Source organism: Halictus rubicundus, chromosome 3 (assembly GCF_050948215.1).
Source record: "Halictus rubicundus isolate RS-2024b chromosome 3, iyHalRubi1_principal, whole genome shotgun sequence".
NCBI classification, from domain to species: domain Eukaryota; kingdom Metazoa; phylum Arthropoda; class Insecta; order Hymenoptera; family Halictidae; genus Halictus; species Halictus rubicundus.
Genome location: NC_135151.1, coordinates 17760042 through 17775510, shown reverse-complemented (window position 1 = coordinate 17775510; position 15469 = coordinate 17760042). Strand labels below are relative to the sequence as shown.

The window sequence follows — 15469 nt, the reverse complement described above, 5'->3', positions numbered from 1 at the left end:
CAATAAAAATCTAAGAAAAATTCTTTGAACGTTTCCTCTAAACGATCCCAGGCCCACCGGGACCGAAACGTCGCCATAATTTTCCCTTTCGCGAGACCGGAATTCCGCGAAGATTAAACCGCGCGCGGGGGTAAGCCGAGCGTAATTTTTCCAGCGAGCGTGCGTTTCGAGGAAGCGATTTCTCTGAAAAGAGGCGTCGTCGCTGTAAACGCTAGCTGCTCCGTCCCCTAATGAATGGATCGCGACGAGTGATCTATTCCGCGTCTAGGATCCATCGGCCGTGGACCCGGCGCCGCCACGCCCGGACGCGACAGAATTTCAACCGTCTATTTATAAAGCGTGAACGAACGAACGAATGGCTCGGATGCAGCCTGTGGATGCAGCGTGCAACGCGCGCGGATGCAGCCGGCGAACGGGAAACGCGAACGCGAGCCTACCGCCGCTGATCCGGTTAATTCTGGGATGTTGGATTAACGGGGAAAAAATCCGAGCGAAGGGAAAAAAGGGAGCATCTCTCTCGCGGTGTCCCTCGTGCTCTCTTTCTCTTTCTCTCTCACGAGTGCCTATAAATATTCCGGACGCGGTTCACCGCGAGCTGAAAAATCGGCCGCGAATTATCGTCCGGGGAACGCGATATTTTAGCAGTGTGGTTTTTACGGGCGACAACAGCTTTGTTCCCGGCTATCAGGAGACTCGTTGTTTGGACGTCGGCTGACAAACGGGGAAACGCTTTTCCGTCAGAGTGTTGCGATTCTCTCCGAGACCCCTAATCCGACCGGAATTCCGTTCTCGTTCTCGTTTTCGGTACGTAGGAATCGCGACCGATCGAGGTGTTGTGCGTGTGTTCGATAGAGAACAAATATTTGACGGTGTTCGTAGAGAATTTCTCTTTTGCTTTTTCAGAGACGCGCAGTGTCGCGAATGGACATTTTAGGTGGAAAAAAGTCATGTCGGAAAATAGATATAATATTCTTCTTTCGGTATGTTTACTAATTACACCTATAATAATTCATTTAATAGCGATACAAGTATCGGAATCAATACGTGAAAACTCCGAACGGTAATAGTAAGGCGAAATCGTGCGTTTATATTTGTTCTAAAGAAAATTATGTCAGAGCAATAAATATGAATCTTTAAGCTTCTATGCGCGATATTCTATATTAACATAAGTAAATATTTACATCAATGTTCACAAAGTTTGTTAATAATGTCCTTTACAATATTTTTGGGGGTTTTTTAAGTACCAGTTTTCTATGCCGGTTGGTTGACTTTAATAGAGCAGAACTAGAAAGTTCTCAAAAGATCCCATCTTGAAATTTTTATTGCATTCAGTTCAAACTATGTAGAAGGGATTCTGACAAAAATCAGTTGCAAATATCTGCTGACCTGTCTGTCACAATTTTTTTAAATCTTTGTAACACCGTACGGTGGACCGAATGGGCGTTCTAGGAAAGCAGGAGGAAGTGGTTCCACAAACGTGACTTTACAAAAACTTCGAAAGTAACAGGCATTAACAAGGAACTTCTTGAACGATTTTTTTATATCTGCTCTTTCTTCGGGTCATAACATTACTTTTCTAAATTTCGAGAAATTTGTTCGCGAAACAAGAGATTTATATTTAAATTTATATAAAAATTGGTTTTATATGCCTGTTACAGTGCACAAATTATTTATAGTATATTAAGAAGCTCGCAACAAAGACATGAGAAGGTTCAGGATTGGCCACGCAAGGAAGAATTCGCGTGTATCTACAAACTACGACTTAACAGCAATGCTGTTAATTAATTCCCATCATAAATTATTATAGGGTGATACCGCAAAAAAATACAAATTCGCTACCGAAACGTGTGTTAGATCTACTTTTAACAAGAACTTCCGTCTAATCCCGTAAGTAACCTAGTTGACAGCGACAGCGATATTACCGAAGAATTATTTTTATATTGTGATATTTAGATATTATTGTTATACTTATTTAACACTATACCTATCGACATTTCATGTATACCTAATCCTACCATGAGCGGTCAAATGACCGCTTCAAAAAAAAAATATATCTATCTTAATATAGAAAGACATGCTATGAAATTTTTTCGGAAAGTAAACAATAAAGAAAGTTGTGAATATTGAAAAATGGGTTGTATGTATATTATAGGAAAAGTCAATAAGTTACATGGCGATACAGTAACGTTGTATACAAGAAATTCTAAACGAAATTTCAAAAACGGTTATGTGACCGCGCGTGGTAGGTTTAGTGTTAATATTATATTTTTCATTTATTTTTATATTTGTTTCTATAATTTGCATAATATTTTTCAATATAAATATTATTTTTGAAGGTTCTACATATGTTGAATCTCATTTCACGACCTAACACAAAATTTCAATCGGTCTGAAGAAGCGTGAAACGATCTATGATTTTTTCCCACCTATAATGCCCATTCGCGATACCGTGTTTTTTAGTCGAGTTGTTGCACGTTTGGTGACGTAAACAAATTTGACAGTGTTTGGAGAGCACCTCGAATTTTATTTTTTCGGTCTAAATAGAATTGCCGAGCGAACGGTGCAGTGTAAAAATTTCACGATGTTGTAAGAGGAGGTTTAATTTTATTGCGGAATTTCCCGGCGTCCGGTACCGTGAAAAAATTGTACCGTATTTTCGGAGAGTTCGGAGATAATTTATTATTTCGAACCGAGTATTCTTTGTTGTTGGACGCCTGTTAATCCTCGTCCGTTCTGTTTGCAGATATTCGGGGCACGGCAACACGAACCGTATCTATCATGTCGGTTCCTATTTAAGGTAAGCGGCGACGCTCTTCGATTTTATCGCGGTTATGCAAACACAACGAGGCTTTATTCGCGCGGAGAGCCGCGGCTACGATTGTGGTGTACGGTCACGGTTCGGTTCAGTTTTATTCAACGTTCTCGAAGCGGATTCCGCGCTCGCTTCAATAGCGCTCCCAGCGTTCCTATCTTTAGTCGTTTTAACGCGTTCCCGCTACCGCTCGCACTTTAACGACACGGTTCTCTGTTGGACAATTTAAACGTTCGAGCACCACGATCGCAACCATATGTTAACCCTTTGCACTCGGCGCTGTATTCATCCTAAAACTAAAGTTTTCTTCCGTCTAAGAATATTTTCATTCTATTCGTACGAAACTGATCCGATTTCCACATATAATATTTGAATGTTTAGTAATCTGTTAAATACAAATTTTGTAATGTAACAAATATTTCGTAAAATTAAAATTTCTTTGAAATAATGCCACAATGATGTCTAGCGGTGCTTCAGAGTCACCGCTCGAGTGCAAAGGGTTAAACGCAGGGGTGGTGAGTAACAAGTTCGTTCCACGAATACGCGAAAACGAGAACATATTTGATTTGAATTAGTAACAATGTCGAGCTCCCTGCTGGCTCACTTTTGTTATCTGCATATTACGAAGTGAACGAACTTGTGTCTCGCGATCCACATTTTACAACGTACTCCGAAAAGCTACCGATTTTAACGGGGAGCTGGAGAGCTTTGTGTAATTCTTATCTGAGATAGCGCCGATAACGTCCATCGGGTGATTGCACAGCTATTAATTGCATCAGCTGTTGGCTCTTAACCTATTACCTGGAAAATGAGCTAACTCGTTATTTGTTTTCTCAACGGTTGCTTTTGTAATCTCTGATTGTTCCTCCGTTTGCAGTCGTTACAGCTAAACTCGGTTGAAAAATTCTAAAATACTCTTTCGTGCATCGTAAACATTTGAAAAGGCAGATGGAAGGTTAAATTACCTTATTACCGTATTTTAATTACCTCTCGAAAGGACTGTAACACAAAAAGAATTGTCTTGTCGCCCGCGTATCTGCAATTTTAATTTCCACAACGATACAGAAAGGAACCTGCTGGACTGTTCTTTGAAAATGTTTGCTAAAAATATCGAGATAGGTCGAAAAAAGGCAGGCAAAAGGTTAAGAGAATAAAACGGCGAATTAACGGGCGCATCGATCGCGTGGTCCGACATAATTTTTCGCCGGCGAGACAAAGGACGCCGGCGGGGAGGGGAAAAAGCGCAATATAACGGGTGCATTATTCTCAAGGACGGGAAGAGGCAGCGGATGAGGCCTCGGTATCGAGCCGTCGTTGTTGGATATGAGATCGACGAGAGAATCGATGCCTCGTTATAAACGGTTGCGCGCGGGCTCTAATTGTTCGACGGAACCGGAAGCGAGCAACGGTCCGGCCGATCGATGAAAAATCGGCCCGCGCTTCCACCGTTCCGATCCGCAAATTTTTCAGCTGTTCCATCGTCACCGATCCCAACCAGCCGCGCAATTCTGTGGACGATCGAAGCGATCCACGAAACAATGGTCTTTTAAGAACTCCGAGCAATGCTCGGGACACAGTAATTTTCATCGAAGACGCTTTCTATCTTTAATCGACTGTGAGATTCGACGTTTTCGTTCTGCAAGAAACGAGAATAAAACTGAGATTACGATGGACTGTAGAATTTACGCATCTAGTGTGTAAAATATAGAATATTCGGAGAAATGTAAGGGCCGGTGTCGTTTCATAGTGAATTTCTATAAATTATTGAGACGAGAACTATATGCTTTATGTTTTGTTTCATTGATATCTGTTCACGTTGCGTTTCTTTTCCTTCTGACATTTCATAACTGCATCTTTTAGGTTACTTTTGAAGCAAATTACACGTAATTTTGATTAAAATTGTTAGTTCTGTGTCAATTTGAACATGGAGTGCTAAAACGAACATTATAGGCACATATTGCTTTTTTATTTCCGTAGAGGTAAAAAAGCTGCCGAGGCTTACAAAGATATATGTGAAGTTTATGGCGTGGATTGCTTAACAGAACGCACGTGCCGGAATTGGTTTAAAAAATTCCGTTCTGGAAATTTATCACTTGAAGACGACCAACGTTCCGGTCGATCATCTGAAGTTGACGATGACCAAATGAAAGGCATTATTGAATCGGATCGTCATATAACTGTCCGAGAGATTACAGACAGGTTAAATGTCTCGCATACAACTATAGAATATCGTTTAAAAAGTCTCGGAATCGTTAAGAAGCTCGATATTTGGGTTCCACACGAATTGAAAGAAATCCACTTAACGCAACGCATCGACATATGCGATATGCATCTCAAACGAAACGAAATCGACCCTTTTCTGAAGCGAATCATCACTGGTGATGAGAAATGGGTTGTTTGCAATAACACAACTCGAAAACGATCATGGTCCAAGCGTGACGAATCAGCCCGAACCACGTCGAAAGCTGAATTGCACCAAAAGAAGATCACGTTGTCAATTCGGTGGGATTACAAAGGTATTGCGTACGTTGAGCTGCTCCCAAGGAACCAAACCATCAATTCAGATGTTTATTATCGACAACTATCAAAACTGGACATAGCAATCAAAGAAAAACGGCCAGAATTGGCAAATCGCAAAGGAATCGTGTTCCACCATGATAACGCTAGGCCACACACATCTTTGGTAACATGTGAAAAGTTATTGGAGCATGGTTGGGAAGTGATGTCACATCCACCGTATAGCCCTGACATTGTACCATCAGATTATCATTTATTCCGAAGTTTACAAAACTCTTTGAATGGTAAAACTTTCACTAATGATGATGGTCCGAAATCGCACTTGGATCAGTTTTTCACCGAAAAGGATCAGAAGTTTTATGAGCGCGGAATTATGAAGCTACCAGAAAGATGGCAAAAGATCATAGAACAAAATGGAAAATATTTTATTGATTGAAGTTCATTGCTCTGATAAAAAAGTTGGATTTAATTCCACCTAAAAATATCGAAATTACTTTCTTGCCAGCCTAATACGTTCTGCCGAGGAGCGTGCTGCTAAGGACGACGAATCGAAGGCTTCCATTTCTAGAAAATAGTCTGGAAGGAGCAAAGAGAGTCGGACTACGTATGAAAAATAAAACGGAGCCTGAAGAAATAGGATCGGTTGAACGAGCACTCGGAGGAGAGTATGTCCGTTGGACGTTGAAAAATTCACCGCGCAGGAAGGATACGTTGCAAAACGGCGAGAGGAGGATATTGGTAACGGTAAATCGTCGACGGCGAACAGAGCAGCGTCTCGCATTTCGGGTTTGACGAAACAATTAAAGGCCCGACACGTCGCGAATCATGCTCGCGCTTTCTCCGGTAACGCGGGGGAGGACGTGCGCCGTTCGAAACGGCGTTAATTGCGCTGCTCGGCGTCTCCCGGTCGTCCGTGGAAGAGTGTTCGAGACATTGCCGGTGACGTTTTAATGGACGCTTCGAGGAGACCTATCCTGGGCGCATAAGCCGCCGTGAAAGTTCCGCCGGGGTTAATAAAAAATTAATCGGCGAACATTCCTCGGAGCGACGACGCGTCGTCCGACCGGAGGCGGATCCTCGAAAGCGCCGAAGGCTTTTACAGTGTGTTCTGCCTCGAGAAACAGCGCGTGGCTGTAATCGAGTTTGCCGAAAGTGGCTCGGAAACGGATTATTCATTTTACAGACACGTTCCATCGATTTCCTGCACCAATCTCGCCAATTCATCTCTTTTATCAGCGCAGTTTTGCCAGTTTACTTTGTCAATTTTGGATTCCTCGGTTGCTTTTGCGTTCGTTTCGTCCGAGGTCGAACGAATTGGGTAAGGCCTAGATACTTGTTCAACAACAAACAGGTAAAGTGGATTGGTGAAACAAATTGATGTGGTAAATACATGGTGTCCCAAAATAAACCGCATTTCTTTTTTTGAAAAGTATGAATGTGTTTATTTTAATACAACGTACAAACATGGAGGTCATGTGTGGCCATTCTAGGTGGAAAAAAATCATAGATCCTTTCACTCTTCTTCAAACCGAAATTTTGTGTTAGGTCACGAAATGAGAGTCAACATACGTAGAACCTTTAAAAATAATATTTATATTGAAACAAATATAAAAATAAATAAAAAATATAATATTAATATTTTAGTCATGTCTCCATGACGGAACCTCAATACTTCCTGATGCCAGTTGTCAAAGATTAGTACCCTACGTTCGCCACAAAACAAAATGACGCGCAATTTAAAATGTCAGGTCATTTTGGGACACCCTTTGTAACCGTGGCAGTTTGCTGGATTTATGTTCGATGACACGAGCATTTCCGGAGAGGCTCTCGCGAGTAGGTCCTGAATTCGGAGGCGTGGGTTGTGCCTCCATTAGAGCGAGAGACGCTAACGCCGAACGAAGTCATTCCACCGTCGGGGAATAGCCTGTGGCAGCTATGTCAAGGTCGTGGCAATCTCTCCGCTTTATCTAACGAACTTAGCTCGATTAGCGTCGGCGCGTTCGCTGCTCGTTCGTCGGGAACGCTCGCAGAAAAGCGTCGCGCCGGGTACTTTCACCCTATTTTCAGCTCTCGAGCCCGTTACAATGGTGTCATGTCGCGTGCTATCTTTAGAACAGGCCATAGTTTTGCCCCCGAGCTGAATCGTCTCCTGAAGCATCCGTCTCCGAGCTATCTCTTCGTCTTAGGACAATTTATAAACGAGGAAAATGGAATTTTTGAAAGGCCACCGATGGGGAACCGCGAGGTGTGGGCGATCGAGAGGACGAAGGATCCTTCGATCCCCGAGGATCATGGTGTTAACGAGTTCCTCGAATAGCGCTTCCTCCGCGGAACAAGATACTCGATTGCCGAGTACAGAGCGAGGAGCGCTTCTAATTAACGTTCGCGTTCGTTACGTCAAATTTGAGGATGATTCCGGGGAATGCTGCAATTTAGGCAACTCGAGTCCTCGGTTAGCAGGGCAACTAGGACTGTTGATCGTTCGCGTGAGCTCGCCTCGCTCGCGAACTGATCCATTTTCGGTTCGACGATTTTCAGGTTTGCTTGGATGGATCGCTATTCTTATCCTGCGAGAAGCCATTGTGCTCGCGGCGATATACGCGTGGACCCCAAGGAAATAAGTTTCGGAGGAACATGCGTTTTCATGAAAAATCCAGTTTCAGTTATGACTGCCAAATCATTTAATTCTGCAGCAGAATTATTATATAATTTCGACAATCTGCAGTCCGATGCCTTCGAAGATTCTTCTTCTAGATCGTAACGAATAGACCGTGGATCTTTATGCAAGATAAAAATTGTAAGCGTCAATTACAAGAAACGGTGACCATGCAGACCTTCCTGATTCTTAATTAACAATTTTAATAAGCTGAAGACAATACGTTGACGTTCTTGAATTCTTCTAATGCCGTTTTAATGCCGTTTTAATGTCTTTTTAATGGCGTTGCAAAACAGAGTGTCGTTGAAGTAGTTTTGACCTTTGGTTCCCCTGGGACAAGCTGTCTTTGATAAAAAATAGTGAATTTCCTCTCAGTAAATCCAACACATAGCCACCATCCTTATCGCATTCGAATACAAGGTGCGAACAGGTGTTGTTTCAATCGGAGAAGCATACTCTCCGACCAGAAACGTGATCATCTCCAGTTGCGGCCTGATTAAAGGACGCTTGAATTACTCTCTTCCTCGGCTGAGGACCACCGTCGATAGATGATCCCTAGTGTAACCTAAAGGTCATCCTCATCGGCCGAGGATCTACGCGCATTAATATTCACCGGCACCTCTGTAAACAACAAACAAGCGACCACGTTGCGACGATAAGGACGCCAATGCTGTCGGGATACTTTTCACTCCAAGCGCGACGAAACGGCGAGAAAAAATCGTACGAGAAATTTTTTGAGTTGGTTGCAAAGCAGAGACCTCGATCTTCGCATTCTTGGAGGTTTGAGCCGAGAGAAAAAATTTCCTGACCTCGTAGACGCATTCGAATCTGGCGCGGACACGCCGGGGAGAAATTCGATTTTAATTCGAAATTCGATTTGAACTCGAATTGAGTTTATTTAACTCTGCCGCGTTCTTCGGCACTTTCTCGATCCGTGTTTATACAATCCATGCTTGTACAAGGAAATTGTTATTAGTACAAGTGCTTCTTTTGAAGCGTCTGAACGCCAATCCTCTGATACACAGCTTAGAACATAATTTGTTATGTCGGAGTGTAAAAAAGAATCAGAGGATTTCTTCTGCAATCATTCTCGGGGAGAAAGCAACCGCAACGTGGCGAAAACGTTACCGCTGATTCTCCGTTTTCACGGATGCACAAAACCGAGAACGTACCGCACTCGAGTCGAGACGAATGAATTCGTTCAAGGAGCAAAAAGCAATGTTTTTCATCCTTTTCAATCATCGCGGCCCACTGAAGCACAGGCTCAAACTCTGCAGGTATTTCACGAAACGAGGCGTGGTGTTAGTCCACCGTTGCCCCACTGTCGATCCGAGCGAAACAGAAAACAGAAATCGATTTTTTTCAACCGGTTCGGCGAGCAGCCCCCTAAGGGTCGATGCGTACCTCACAATTCAGGCCCCGCGGACAAAATATTACAACCCTGGTTGTGTATCTAGCGTTTAAGAGCGGACGGCTTGTCTACTAGATACAAAAAACAGGGTTGTAATATTAGGGGTACCCATAAGTAATCAATTATTTGCAAAAAATTTGTTTTGCCTTCAGTTCTGTACCGATCGTTGAAGAGGAAACACTTTTCGGTAAAGCAGCCTGTGTTCAACATATTCTAAAAAGTATCATTTCTTTTTACAACCCTGTAATAAAATGGCAGTGTCCGTACCTTTCGAGGATCATATTCGTCATTGCATACTTTTTCATTTCCATGCAGGATTTAAGGGGGCCGGCAGGCATTTGGCCTTGACTGTCACGCTATGTTACCCTGTGCCTTTTTTCTAGACATTTTACGTCTTAAATAAGTAAGTAATCAATTAAAAATGCATACCACCGTGTTTGTACATACATGTCTTTGCTACGTCTGTATAGAGCCTTTTCTTCGATACGAACACTAAATCTCTCGAAATTAAGAGAATCTTTTTTTGCTTCAGAATTCGAATTTTCTGCCGAATATTACAAATTACTCCACGATGAGGTAGAAATTCGCAATTTGGGCTCTATACAGACGTAGATTGGACTTCTAGGAAACACAATTGACCACTTCTAAACTGCTCATTGCAATATTGAAGCGGCAGTTTGTCTTGATTTTGACCGTTGCATACGTATATGGATCTCAAACCATGCCGGCCCCCTTATTGCAACGGTAACAACAAAGAAAATTTGCGATGTTTACGGAGATGCATTGAAGGTCAACAAGTGTCAACGTTGGTTCAGAAGGTTTGCTGCTGGTGATTATGATCTCTCTGACAGGCCTCGAAGTGGACGACCAGTTCAATTTGATAATGACACCCTAAAATCTCTAGTGGAAGCTGTTCCAAAATTAAGTATACAAGAATTATCGAGAAGCCTTGGGTCCACATGGTCAACTATACAAAGGCACCTACACGAAATGGGAAAGGCATATAGGCAAGGAATATGGGTACCGCATCAATTATCCGAGACCAACGAGAATATTCGTCGATCAATTTGCACTTCATTGCTATCCAGATTTCGTAGAGATCCATTTCTTAGCAGAATCGTTACCGGAGATGAAAAATGGATTCTTTATGATAACATAAAGCGTTCCAAGCAATGGCTTTCTGCAAATCAAACCGCAATGTCAACCCCTAAACCTAGCTTATCACTTGGAAAGTGGCATAATTCACTTTGAGTTGTTGAAACCTGAAGAAACAGTTACTGCTGAGTTGTATCGTCAGCAATTACAACGGCTGTATTCAGAACTATTAAAAAAGAGGGCATCTTTAGTCCACAGAAAAGGTGTAAAACTGCAAATTGACTATGCCCGGCCCCATACAGCGAAACTCACTCAGGAAAAAATCAAAGAATTGCAATGGAAAGTTTTACCGCACCCCCGTACTCATTGGATATTGCTCCCTCTGATCTTTTCAGATCTCTGGAGCATTATTTAAGAAATAAAACATTCTGTAGAAGATGTTTGGAGGCACCTTGAGTCATATTTTGCTTGACGAACCCTGGATTTCTATAAGAGGGTGATTGAAAATTTGCAGGAAAGATGGCAAACTGTCCTTGACAATGATGGAGATTATAAATTAAGAAATAAAAACTTGAATTTACTACAAGGTTTGTTTTAGATTTCAAAATAATTGATTACTTATGGGCCCCCCTAATATTTTGTCCGGCGGCCTGGCCTGCGAGGTATGCATCGACCCTTAAAGCCTCGAGAACTATCTGGTCCCGTCTATCCGCTTGAATCGCCACCGTGTTCGAACGAAGAACGGGGGCACGTGGCGAGGGGCAAGCGAGCAGGGGGCAGAGGGATAGGGATTAAAAAGGTGTCCCGTCGCGGCGTGGTCGTAACGCGAGCCGCCGATGATACCTTAATGAAAACCGGCAGCGTTAATTTCGTCATCCCGGTAGCAACCTTGTCCATCGAACGGCGCAGCAGCAGCAGGAGCGCGCGTAGCAGAGCAGAGCGGAGCGGAGCGGAACAGAGCAGAGCTGTGATGGTCGTCAGCTGTGCGAAGGTCAGGGTCGTCCGGCAGCCGAGGGTGCAATCGATGCACGACGACTCTATCTTTCTCTCTCTCTCTCTCTGTCTCTGTCTCTCTCGTGCACCCCTCGCACGCTCCGGTTACCATGGAGACCATCTCCTGACCCATTGCTACAGAGAGCGGAGCCCGTCGACGCGCGACGCGGAGGGAGGCTGTGCATCGGGTGTCCGTCTCTCGTCGCGAGCGTGTGCCGCAGACACAGGAACCCGCACACGGACAAAACTTCTGCTTCTCCTCTCTGCGACAACGCGTCGTGTGCATCCTCTTCCGCGAGAGTGCACGTCCCTCCCTCCGGCGGATCGAGCCTCCCCCTCTAACCGAGTTCCGCGAGGATTCATACCCGGTCGGCTCTCCGTTTGATTTTCTCCTCTCCACCTTCTCGTTTGATCTCCGACACCGTTGCTCTGTGTATACTGTAGACCGTGGTTCGGCCGTGTGTTGGAGTGACCTTGCCCTCCGCGAGACGCGCACAGAGGGAAGAGCGCGCGCAGGAGGCCGGAGCAGGACGCGGAGAAGTTTCGTAACGGAACAGCCGAGAGCGTTACACAACGGAACGCTGCACCGTGCCCGAAACCGACGCTGTCCTCCCCGGTTCCGGCTACCCGAACTCGGCTACTCTTCTTCCGCTAATCTCGAGGAGAAAGTGCACACTAGCCGAGAGATCGAGCGGACCTGCCACGGCTCCTCTGTGGATCGTCAAACTTGAGTCCTGCGAAGTGAATTCCGGAGTCACCTTGTGTCTTGCTCGCGGACGATGTTGTGTAGCTTGTAAAGTCTGGATACTGGCCTCCAGATACCGGTGTTTGGGTTTGTAAAGGCCGCAGCGCGTGGGAGTGATACGATGTCGTAGAAGGCTGAATTCTGGGACACGGGTACCCGGTGTCTGCCTTCAAAGGTCGATCCTGGAACGCGAGACAATATCGTCGCTCGTGGAAGCCGAAACCTGAAATGCGAGACCATGTTGTTGCTCGTGAAAGCCGAATCCTGCTGAATGAGATTAGCTATGCTGCAGCTTGCGAATTTGTGAAGTGAATCCAGGAAAATTTTGAGGACGCTGTGTCGTACGAACGGTGAATCCTGTGTCTAGTTCACGGCGAGTACAAGAAGATCGAGTAGAGTACCGATCAGTCTGGGTCATAGTTCTCGGAAGAGCCGGCCGAGCGATGCGTTGTGCAAGGTCGGTGTGAACGGGGACTAAGGTCAGCTGGCGCGGATCGATCGCCTCTTGGAATTGTCTGGGCATAGTTGCCTAGCTGCCACGCGTTTTCTTTGCGGTACACAGTGCGCGGCGTGGACGTGATTCGACCGGGCCGTTCGCTGCCGGTGTTTTTCAAATTCTGTCGTGTCGAGGGATCTTTTTTCTTTTTTGACGGGACATTGTCGACGGGTGACGATGGATGGCTGGAACAGCTGGAAAAGAGCGGAGAATTCGTTTCTCTCGGCATGGTACCAGCGTGTCGCACAGTCTTACGTGGCGGCTTGGTTCTTCGGGGTGTTTCAGACCAGCAGGATGTCGACGAGCACCGCCACCGGAGGCGGGGGCGGAGGTGGAGGCGTCGGGGGCGCTCTGACGCTGATGGGCTGTGTCAGGGAGGCATCGCCGCCTCCACAGAATCATCATCATCATCACCACCACCACCATCATCAGCAACACCGAAACCTCGGTCTCAGCGAGTTCTCCGCGCAGAGCAGCGTCGATCCGCTTCCGAAAGGTGAGTTGTTCGTACGAATAATTAGCTCTTCGACACGTTTGATAATTTATTTTCTTGCCTTCTTCGTTGAAACATTCGATTCGCTGCGTATCTACACTACCGGTCAAAAGTATCCGGATACGTCGATGAATCTCGTATTTAATTTTAGTGTGGTATTGGTAAGCTCCACATACGTAATTTTTCATTTAAAACGTTAGATGTTTCATAAGAAACTAATGAAAATCGATTTTAGTCACTGAAATAACTTTTATGCAATGCTAATACATATTTCGCAAGTGTCCAGACACTTTTGAGCGGTAGTGTACATACGTCTTTTATGAAATATCAAAACAATTTAGCAGAAGAAAATTATGGTTTCTCTGAATGTTATGCTGTACACTAGGACTTTAACACGTCGACTGCCATGTCACCCGTATGTGGCGGAATTATTTATCCAGGTTTTGAAATGAATTTTTACGTTAATATATTCATTGCACCAAATTTGATTAGGATCTGTAAAATTCGAGACAGTTATTACTCAATATCATGCATCTAATTTTTTTCAATTTTTATTTCATTAAATAACTTTGATTTTATAAAATTTTTGAGGTTTGGCAGTCAAAGTGTATACAATTAATTTGACTACTTTTAAGTAAACTGCAAGATTGTCACACATCTATGACGTTTAATCCTTTGATAAATAACTCAATTAGCTGCGGTTAAACTTTTCGGCAATAATCGGACCGCAGGTTTTTCTAGGAGTTCCAATTATCGTGGATCATTTTTCAAAATACAGGAGAATTTTTGCTCGGCGATCGAAGGACTTTTTGTGCCAAAGATAGAATGAAAACGTTACACGGTTTTCTCGATGCCACGCACGTTCTATGTGGTATTGAAAAATTTTCCCGTGGCATATTGGCATAAATGTCTCCGCAGTCTCGATACCGTGTCGCCTGGAAGAAAACAAAGCGGTGACGCCACACGTTGTCGCGATCCCATTGAACCATCGTTTCGCAGTATTTTTAGTGCAACGATAGTCAATGGATCGCGACGTTATCGAAGCTGGGAATCTCGTGAAAATAGTAGCGTCGATCGATGGAACGTGAATTAACTCGTTCGAGCGATATTTCCGAACTCCCGTTCAGCTCGCTCGAGCACTACCAGCGAACGCGCTCGCGCACACGTGTGTACACACGGAGAACAATAATAACATGATTCATTCGGAGACGCGGCCCTTGATTGAGAAGATTCGTTCTATTGAATTAAATTGCTACCGAGTGTCCGACGTGACGGATTAAATATATCAAAAGTTAGCCCATTGTAATCGCGACGGCTCCATGGGTCCCCCCTAATGCGTTCAACCGTGCGGTATTCGGGTTAAGCGTCGTTGGTTTGCGGTTCGCGATGGGATGGGTGGCCGGGGAATTTTTCTCGAGAATTAATTCATTTCGAATTGTGAACCTTTTCAAGGTTTTCTAAATATTCAAAGGCCTGTGTTTTACAGTTGATTTGTATTGACAGTTGGTCTTTAAAAAGGGTCATTGTAAGTTCGAAGGGAGTTCTGAGGATCTTGGGAATGCAAAAGGGCTAGAATTCTCAGGATCTTTGGGAATACAAAGAGTTTCCAGAGTTTGGAGAATAGTCACAAGAGTTCCCCTTCAAGGTTCCAGGGGAATGCGTAAACAAAGGGCAATATCCCGATAGTTCGAGAACTTTCTGTAGGAATGCCAGATACCGCAGGCCCGAGGTCTTTCAAGATTTCGAAACAAGAGCGCAACGAAAAACTATGACTAATTGAGTAGTGTTGGAAACCTTGAGACGGCCGGAATTGGTTCGAACGGCGTGTCGATCATTATCTAAGATCGCTCGGAAGGTCAGCTCTCCGCGTGTAACAATCCTCGATATTACAGAGACGCGAACGCGCGCAACGGGGCCGGGCCCACCTTTTTCAGATTACACACAGAGAGGAAGAGAGACGGCTTATCGAATCCCTGGTTCCCCCGAGTCGCGATTCGTTTACACTGCGGCCCGGTTAATCGCAATTATCTGTAATTGTTAACAACGATAACGCATTACTCGGGTGAACCCACGCGATCATCTCTCGGGCATCGACGGGGAACTATCATTATCGAGAAGGATCGACGATAATTCGTGGCAATTTCGTACGGGCGTACGGGACGCTTTATTCTTGCGGCACGGAGCACCGAATTCGTGGAAGGGGCCCCGATACAATTTTTACAAATTGATTCGCCGGGCGAGGCGAAATGAA

The 15469-nt window shown here is 44.4% G+C and overlaps 1 protein-coding gene across 5 annotated transcripts in view; it reads left to right on the top strand.

The window, feature by feature from the left end:
* The window catches only part of LOC143352878 (uncharacterized), a 145847-nt gene that overhangs the window by 67143 nt on the left and 63235 nt on the right, over nt 1-15469 (top strand). For 2 of the 5 annotated variants that reach the window (XM_076785855.1, XM_076785856.1), the window contains 2 exons: nt 2744-2797; nt 13011-13221. In XM_076785855.1, the coding sequence (XP_076641970.1) occupies nt 13020-13221 (202 nt within the window). In that variant the 5' untranslated portion in view covers nt 2744-2797; nt 13011-13019. Of the gene's footprint in view, nt 1-2743; nt 2798-11721; nt 13222-15469 lie in introns of those variants that run through there. The other 3 variants (XM_076785854.1, XM_076785853.1, XM_076785858.1) reach the window with 2 other exon arrangements.